The sequence below is a fragment of the Mchenga conophoros genome, linkage group LG4 (assembly GCF_057382185.1).
Source record: "Mchenga conophoros isolate Kocher_MC1m ecotype Shallow Benthic linkage group LG4, M_conophoros_male_GT1.1, whole genome shotgun sequence".
NCBI classification, from domain to species: Eukaryota; Metazoa; Chordata; class Actinopteri; order Cichliformes; family Cichlidae; genus Mchenga; species Mchenga conophoros.
Window position 1 is genome coordinate 10,992,901 of NC_140529.1, and position 9,524 is coordinate 11,002,424.

The window sequence follows — 9,524 nt, forward strand, 5'->3', positions numbered from 1 at the left end:
TTTAAATAAACTCTAAACGCATTTAGGACGTTTTTTACTCACTTTATGTCTCTTTCACGATGTTATTTCTCTCTCCAACAACATAGGTTACAATTAGATTAGCATGACCAATTATGCAAATTAGGCGATGATGTCATTTAGCGACTTCTGGCGACTTTTGGGACAGCCAATAGCGATTTTCCTTACTGAGGAGTTGGCAACACTGGAACAGAGCCAGAGGGAGAGAGAGAGAGAAAGAGAGCCAGGGACAACAACGTCACATTAGAAAGGTATCCGGTTGTTCAGTGATGACCAGTGTTGGGTAATGTCAATGGAAAATTGTATTTAGTAGTCAGTATAATCTTTTAGTGATATAAGTTTGCATATGGTAGAATACTGCATGTAGTTATTTGTATTGGGAAATATTCAACCATGTATACTTAGAGGCATATAATCAATTGTGTGTGATCTCTAACAGGCTGCAGGTTTGGTGTGCACTCCAGGAATGCACCCCCACATCCTGGGAGCATGAGAGTTCGTACCTTGTTTTATTGTTTTACGGCAGGATTAACGTAGCTATGTCTGTTTTAGTTTAAGTGCTTCTTTACATATAGATGAACTGTTGGATTTTCCAGACCAGCAGGTTAAGGGAAGTTGTTTATGGGGTCACACTCTGAACACACACACACACACACACACACACACACACACACACACACACACACACACACGTTTTCATGATATATCAGTACGTATGACAAAAATGTGACAAATGGGAACGTGCCTTTCCGAAGGTCCTAGAGGCATGGGAATCTCAAAAAATTTGACCCATGCTTCCAGGAACACACCCATCTGTTGAGATTTTGGCTAGGGCTAAATTTTGGTCAAACCTGAATTTAATGCTACTTGTGAGGACACTGTCAGGTTTATGTGACTTATGAGTACCATAAGGTCACACACAGATATTTCATGTTTAGGTGAATTGTGAAGCCCATGGAAACACATAATTTTCAAGTATACATGACTTATAAGGACCAGGTAACGGTAGGTTCTGCATTTTTAGCTTGGCTCCTTTTGAGATTACAATATAATAGACATGGATGCACAATAGTAATGCTCATCAGTTGGGTAACTTCTGACAGAAATATCAGACATTTATGTGTTAATAAAACAGTAAATCTGAGCTGTGTAAAGACTTAAAAAAAAAAAAAAGACATGGGTCAAATGTGGTCAGTCTACTTTTTAAGTCTTGATATTGTAATGCATTAATTCATTTTGTAGTGAATGTTCATGTGAATAAAAACGTGGAACATTATCTGCCTTTTTTATCATTTAATTGCAAAAAGCACCCAGCATAAACCACAGATTTATGAGTAAGAACAATGCAATACAGAAAACTGCAATACTGACATAACTGTGGAAGTAACAAAGTATCTCTCTTGCTTGTTTCTTTTTTTCTTGCATCTTTCTTTTAATGCTATGATCCTGTTGTGGCTGTAGTACCTTATGACAACCCAGTCTCTGCCTTTCAGAGCTGCCGGCTCTGCTTGGAGGCAGCAGTCACATTCCTTTTTACCTGGTACTTTGCAGCTTTTTATGAAGTGAAACATGCCGCTCAGCAACCTTCACTTCATCATTTGTCCACTTGCTTCTCACCGTCCCAGCTGTCATAAATGGAAACAAAAGAAAATATCTTAATGTGAATGCAAGAAAAGATAGAAAATATTCTAGTTTATAATGTGAATACAAAATGTTCTTAAACCTTGCTTTCTACTGGAGCACTTTAAAGGAGCAATAAGCACAATTCATCATACTTAGGTTGAAGGAATTAAAAATGACTATGTGAAGAACTAGAGGTGTAATTACATCTGGAGTACAGCATGAAGTCACAATCCCTCTCTCTGTGTTGATCTCCAGCCATAGACTTTGGTTTGGTTCACAGGCAGTGCAAAACAGCACACCTAGCAGTGAAAAGATATTGCTTATTGCTCCTTTAAGGATGCTTGGAATGAACCATTTGAAGTGCTGTGTTCTGCTGGGAATCAAATAAGATGAAATGATTTATGATAAAAGCTCTGAATAGTGTCATGTCTGAAAACAAACTTGTTCTTTGATCACAAGTATATTAACCTAAAACATTTTGTATTTTGGTGCCTTTACCCCTTCTTGGTGAAGTGTTGCTAATGTTTTTGTTGTCCAGGGTGATTGAGGCAGAGGTGCCCTTCATGTTGTCCAGGGCAGCTGAGTAAAGCGTGTGGCTTGGAACCCCCGGAATACTTGGTCCTTGAGCCTTTGAAAAGTAACAGTGAAATATGAGAATCAATGCATGCAATAGGTCTGTTTGCTTTTTTCTCTGCATTGTAGGCAAAGTCAGCGTTGGGCAGTGTGTAATTCTACATTAAGGGGCTAAGGGGCGATCGTGGCTCAAGAGTTGTAATCAGAAGGTTGCCGGTTCGAGTCCCAGCTCCGACAGTCTCGGTCGTTGTGTCCTTGGGAAAGACACTTCACCTGTTGCCTACTGGTGGTGGTCAGAGGGCCCGGTGGCGCCAGTGTCCGGCAGCCTCGCCTCTGTCAGTGCGCCCCAGGGTGGCTGTGGCTACAATGTAGCTGCCATCACCAGTGTGTGAATGTCTGTGTGAATGGGTGGATGACTGGATGTGTAAAGCGCTTTGGGGTCCTTAGGGACTAGTAAAGCGCTATATAAATATAGGATATTTACCATTTGATATGAATATTTTACATGTGAACATAATCTACTAATAATACTCATCACAGTGTGATTGTTTGAAATCGGATAGAGTGTTATTATCTTCATGACAAACATCCCTGCTGTTCAGTTTCAATGTAACACAAACTAGAGTTGTTGGTTCTACCAATTGAGAAAGGCTAAAAAAAAACAAATTCATGTCCTTCACAGCTTAAAACAATCTGAGGACAATGTAACACAGAAATATCAAATTTAGTAGGAATAAAGATCAAGCTGATGCTTTAAAGGGAAAGTTAGGACTAACAAATGATATGCCAATTTCTTTCTCCTAAGATGTTCACAAACAAGTAATGCTAATGTTGAATATGGGAAACTTTCAATCAAACTGATTATTTTAATATAATCAAAGGGCACTTAATTTATGCACTAGGCCCAACTGACACATATACTTGATGCCAAATACAAAAAAATAATGTGTAACCTGTTGGAAGAATGAAGTGGGTGTGTCACTCACCAATTGGTCTGAAGGAGGTTGAGGCAGGACCTCGGCACCTGGTGTCTGCAACAAAAGACAACAATATAACGTCAGAAACATTCTCTAGTATAAATCCCGACTATTTAATTAACTACAGATCATATTTGTATCAGTGAATATTATTACAGAAGGATCTGACTTCCTTATACCAGATTCTATAGAAACTTAACACTGTACGGTTCTGCTACCCAACGATATGAGGACAGTGTAACACACACACTACAATCACTGGTCCTACCATATGAGGACTTCTACTTAAACACACTCCTGTCCTTCACAGCTTAAAACAATATGAGGACAGTGTAACACACACACAACAATCACTGGTCCTACCATATGAGGACTTCTACTTAAACACACTCCTGTCCTTCACAGCTTAAAACAATATGAGGACAGTGTAACACACACACTACAATCACTGGTCCTACCATATGAGGACTTCTACTTAAACACACTCCTGTCCTTCACAGCTTAAAACAATATGAGGACATGACGACTGAACACATGTAGAGTTCACATTCCTGACCTCTAACTTCTCCTGCTGTTGTCAATAAAAGCTCTAAACCCAACACTGATGTACAGCCATCTATTTCCCCAGAAATTAAATCATGTAAACTGATCAGCGGGAGCTTATTTTGACAAAAACATGTGTAAAACGACAAAAATATCAAATTTTGTCAGAATAAAGATCAAGCTGATGCTTTAAGGGAAAGTTTGGACTAACAAATGGTATAGACAATTACTTTATCCTAATGCTAATGTTGGTTTTGGTTAACTTCGACTAAAACTGATTGTTTTAGTACAATTAAAGTGCATTTCATTTATGCACTAGGCCCAACTGACACATATACTTGATGCCAAATACAAAAAAATAATGTGTAACCTGTTGGAAGAATGAAGTGGGTGTGTCACTCACCAATTGGTCTGAAGGAGGTTGAGGCAGGACCTCGGCACCTGGTGTCTGCAACAAAAGACAACAATATAACGTCAGAAACATTCTCTAGTATAAATCCCGACTATTTAATTAACTACAGATCATATTTGTATCAGTGAATATTATTACAGAAGGATCTGACTTCCTTATACCAGATTCTATAGAAACTTAACACTGTACGGTTCTGCTACCCAACGATATGAGGACAGTGTAACACACACTAGAGTTGTTGGTCCTACCACATGAGGAAGGCAACTGAAACACACTCCTGTCCTTCACAGCTTAAAACAATATGAGGACAGTGTAACACACACACTACAATCACTGGTCCTACCATATGAGGACTTCTACTTAAACACACTCCTGTCCTTCACAGCTTAAAACAATATGAGGACATGACGACTGAACACATGTAGAGTTCACATTCCTGACTTCTAACTTCTCCTGCTATTGTCAATAAAAGCTCTAAACCCAACACTGATGTACAGCCATCTATTTCCCCAGAAATTAAATCATGTAAACTGATCAGCGGGAGCTTATTTTGACAAAAACATGTGTAAAACGACAAAAATATCAAATTTTGTCAGAATAAAGATCAAGCTGATGCTTTAAGGGAAAGTTTGGACTAACAAATGGTATAGACAATTACTTTATCCTAATGCTAGTGTTGGTTTTGGTTAACTTCGACTAAAACTGATTGTTTTAGTACAATTAAAGTGCATTTCATTTATGCACTTGGCCCAACTGACACATATACTTGATGCCAAATACAAAAAAATAATGTGTAACCTGTTGGAAGAATGAAGTGGGTGTGTCACTCACCAATTGGTCTGAAGGAGGTTGAGGCAGGACCTCGGCACTTGGTGTCTGCAACAAAAGACAACAATATAACGTCAGAAACATTCTCTAGTATAAATCCCGACTATTTAACCCTCGTTTTACCCTAGCGAAAAAAGGGACCCGCTTGGGTAACTTTGGATTTTTGATTCTCAATATATCAGTCATTTTAAAGACTAGTTGCATGAAACTTGGCCAGGATGTGTGTTTTAGGATTATTTTTGAAACTCAATGATCCCCTCTATGGTGTGGTGTATAGTAAAGAAGATTCACATATGTACTACCTCCTTTTACCCTTGTATCCGTTTGGGCCCCATTGACTCCCATTATAATCACATATTTTCGATATACTGTAATCCTGACATGCGATAATGCCTTTCTCGTGAAAACCTAATGGATCTAAGCCTCAGCCTTCAAAATAAAGGAAAAATAGGTTTTGGATCAAATGAGCACAATATTAGGTACAGCACCACCATAGACATTTTCAGTGCTTTTGAATGGAGGACATGGTTATCTTACTATGCAAAATACATGACAATAAAACAGCTGACCACCATAAAATAGTCTTGATGTAGTGGAACTGATATAAGAGAGTGGTGTGAATGTGATTGAGAATATATATATATACTGTGTGTGTCGGTCACAAACAAAACGGCCCGTAGAGCCGCCTCCTTGAAGTGAACAACGGGAGCCTGCTCCGTTTTTTTCTCCTTTCTCTGAACCTCTGTCAATGTTATTTTGCTTCACTTTGCACATGAGCCTTGTTTTTGCCCTTAGCAGAGAGGGGAGGGGTGCAAAAGCAGCCACGTGTTTGTTGAGCAGAGGGGGGAGGGGTGCAAAAGCAGCCACGTGTTTGCAGAGCAGAGGGGGAGGGGTGCAAAAACAGCCACCTGTTTGCTGAGCAGAGGGGGGGAGGGGCAGTCGTTACTCTCCCAGTGGCATCTCAACAGAGCCGGAGGGAGAGAGAGAGATCGTTTTGGATTCAAGTGCACACTTGAAGTCTGTGAGAATAGTTTGCAGCCTTGTCTTACTAGTCATTTCTGCACAGACGCCACTAAATGCACAGACTCGCGCACACACAACACGAAGCGCACGGTCAATTTAGGGGAGCTTGGAAGCTGTGCTCATCGTGCAAACAGCGCGTTATTATCGTAACGGCTGCAAAAGTTAGGATATGTCCTGTCTGCAACATCCATCTTCACCTGTTGGAAGAATGAAGTGGGTGTGTCACTCACCAATTGGTCTGAAGGAGGTTGAGGCAGGACCTCGGCACTTGGTGTCTGCAACAAAAGACAACAATATAACGTCAGAAACATTCTCTAGTATAAATCCCGACTATTTAATTAACTACAGATCATATTTGTATCAGGGAATATTATTACAGAAGGATCTGACTTCCTTATACCAGATTCTATAGAAACTTAACACTGTACGGTTCTGCTACCCAACGATATGAGGACAGTGTAACACACACTAGAGTTGTTGGTCCTACCACATGAGGAAGGCAACTGAAACACACTCCTGTCCTTCACAGCTTAAAACAATATGAGGACAGTGTAACACACACTACAATCACTGGTCCTACCATATGAGGACTTCTACTTTCCTGTTGGAGGTTGAGACACGACAGAGGGACAGCAGGGTAGTAGCTTGCACAAATGATTCTATTGACACAACAGGGAAGTGAGATTAATGAACTGAACGCAACAGACTCTTTCAAAATAAAACAGGAAACATGGCATGAAAATACAAACGTGGTAATATACAGCCCTAACATAAACTCCTTAAAACGATATTAATAACGTTAAGCCAAACTCAACTAACCCGCCATTAAACATAAGAAACTCAAAAACCTTAGAATAACATCAGAAACGCTGGGCCAGAGACCCAGACTGTGAGCAAATAACTATAATATTATTGATTTGTGCTGAATAAGAAAACATTAATATTTTCATTTAAATCCCCCCAAGCATATCTTGTGTTGAAAAAAAAAAAGTGTGTTGCAGTTAGCTACACTGAGCTTAGACTGACTGTCTCTGCAGTTGAAGATGCAGAGCACATGCAAGGCCGCAGGTCCCTTTAACTCCGGTGGGAATTTAAAAACAGTTAAATTTAACTTCTAATATCTATTGTTAAAGATAAATCTTAAGTAATTTTTTAGCATTTATCATCATTCACCACTTTCAATTTGTTCAAATCGGTTGTGTATTGTTTTAATTCCGTTTAACTAACCTTAATTAGCTTGTTAAACATACAACTTTACCTCGCGGAGCTTGCGTCGACGCATGGATATCAAAGGTAAATACATACCTCAAGATAAATCTCTCTTGAGTGCTGAAGGTCCCGGATGTGCCGTTCACGCAGAGCTCCGGCGAGTTTGTATCTTGCCGTGACCAGCAGCTCTTTGGTTGACGCTTTCGAACAATCAGATGCATCTTTACTCACTTTTTGACCAATCAGAGACGTCGTTCTATGCTCCACTGACGAAATGCTGCATCCTCTCGTCCATTTAACAACAAAAACACAGCAACACGTGCTGGATTTGAGGTAGGAACACTTGAGAACTGTCACAATGTTTTGCAAACTGCTGTTACAGTTAATTTCGTTCCGTTAATTTGTTTGGTTCCTATTCTGAAGTAACACTTAATACACATGGGGTTAGCTTGCTGGTCTAGTTTAAGTTAGCATGGGCATGCTGTTCACTGATAGAGTAAGGCTAAAATTGTCCTGATATTGTCAGTGTGTTATCATAAACATGCAGCACCCCTAGACCCCCAAGTTAAAATACAGATAATAGATAAGCAATTTAATAAAATAAGTAATGTGTATAATAAATGATTTTACTGTCACTTTCCTGGGTCTGTTGACCCAGCGTTTTAAGTTTTAGTTTGTTTAGATGTCGATGTTTATTTATAAGTTCTTTAGGTTTGCTAAGTTCATTTGTTTATTAGATTACCCTTGTGATGTCTGTTTTATTGGGAAAGTCTTTGTCCTATATGCAGTGAGTCTAGTTTTGTTTCCCCTTGTCCCAGCTGTTCCTCATCCCCTCATTATCTCTCTGTGTACTTGCAGTGGCTTGCAAAAGTATTCGTCCCTCTTTTCCACATTTTGTCACATTACTGCCACAAACACAAATTGTCATGGTCCTGGGTCGGTGACCCAGCGCTTTTAGTTTATTATTATGATGATGATGATTATTATTGTTTGAGTTCTATGTGTTATATTTGGTCTGCGTCTGTGTCTCTGTCTATGCTGTCACCCCATCTGTTTGTGAATCTGTCTGTTTAGTTCTGTGTCTTGTTTGGTTCCCCGTGTCTGAGTTTCCTGTTTTATTGTGAAGGTCTCTGTCTGATGTGAGTGTGTTCAGTTTACGTTTCCCCTGTCCCGTCAGCTCTGATTCCTCCCAGCCGTGTTGCCCTCCTGTCTCTCATCCCCTGATTACTGGTGTGTGTATTTAAGCCCTGTGTGTTCTCCTGCCTGTTACTCGGTGTCCTGCTCGGCGGCTGCCGCGCATCCCTTTGTCGTATGCACCCAGGTCTGTTATTTTAGTTCTTCCCAGTTTAGGTGTCTTCAGTTATTTGTCATGCCCCACTGCTTGTTTGCCACTACACCTTGTAAATAAACTTCACTAGCATTTTCATCCACTGCTTGCATCTTGGGTCCTCCTTCCTCCACACCACACGGCTCGCCTTCCCAGCCGTGACACAAATCAATTTTAATGGAATCCAATTGCAGCAAAAGGTGGTTCTACAAAGTATTGACTCAGGGGGCTGAATAATTGCGCACACCCCACTTTTCAGTTATTTATTTGTAAAAAATGTTTGGAATCATGTATGATTTTTGTTCCACTTCTCACGTGTACACCACTTTGTATTGGTCTTTCACGTGGAATTCCAATAAAATTGATTCATGTTTGTGGCTGTAATGTGCCAAAATGTGGGAAAGTTAAAGGGGGCCGAATACTTTTGCAAGCCACTGTAAGTCCTGTCCTCATTTGTTCAGTGTCAGGTCATCTGTTGTCTTTGGTGCCACGTTTCCATGTTCCAGGTATCTTTGTATCCATGTCAGGTTTCATGGTTTGTTTGTTTTTTTTAATAAAAAATATTTTCCCCAGGTTAGGTTATTGTTTAGCTTCACCTCTGCCTTTTGTTTTGTAATCTTTTAATTTAATTAAATTTTATTTATATAGCGCCAAATCACAACAACAATCGCCTGAAGGCGCTTTATATTGTACAGTAGATCGCACAATAATAGATACAGAGAAAAACCCAACAATCATAGGACCACCTATGAGCAAGCGCTTTGGCGACAGTGGGAAGGAAAAACTCCCTTTTAACAGGAAGAAACCTCCAGCAGAACCAGGCTCAGGGAGCGGCGGGCATCTGCTGTGACCAGTTGGGGTGAGAAAAGGAAGACAGGACAAAGACATGCTGTGGATTAATAACAAGTATGATTCAGTGCAGAGAGGTCTATTAACACACAGTGAGTGAGAAAGGTGACTGGAAAGGAAAAAACTCAGTGCTTCATGGGAA

At 40.0% G+C, this 9,524-nt stretch overlaps 1 protein-coding gene across 1 annotated transcript; it reads right to left on the reverse strand.

Moving 5' to 3' along the window:
* Nucleotides 1–1,302: 1,302 nt before the first annotated feature.
* On the reverse strand, nt 1,303–7,427 carry LOC146575549 (uncharacterized). Its single transcript, XM_085272568.1, has 8 exons — nt 7,303–7,427; nt 6,578–6,656; nt 6,228–6,272; nt 4,138–4,182; nt 3,201–3,245; nt 2,140–2,269; nt 1,846–1,940; nt 1,303–1,643 (listed from the first exon to the last, which is right to left on the reverse strand). Exons 1-8 carry the CDS (start codon nt 7,425–7,427, stop codon nt 1,632–1,634), a joined length of 576 nt encoding a protein of 191 aa, XP_085128694.1. The 3' UTR covers nt 1,303–1,631.
* Nucleotides 7,428–9,524: the final 2,097 nt, after the last annotated feature.

What these genes read in the sequence shown, in the direction of transcription:
- LOC146575549 (XM_085272568.1), bottom strand. Translation starts at nt 7,427, where the DNA reads ATGCATCTGATTGTTCGAAAGCGTCAACCAAAGAGCTGCTGGTCACGG. An exon ending in AACCTCCTTCAGACCAATTG is followed by an intron (nt 4,183 to 6,227) that starts GTGAGTGACACA and finishes CTTTTGTTGCAG; the next exon opens with ACACCAGGTGCCGAGGTCCT. An exon ending in AACCTCCTTCAGACCAATTG is followed by an intron (nt 3,246 to 4,137) that starts GTGAGTGACACA and finishes CTTTTGTTGCAG; the next exon opens with ACACCAGGTGCCGAGGTCCT.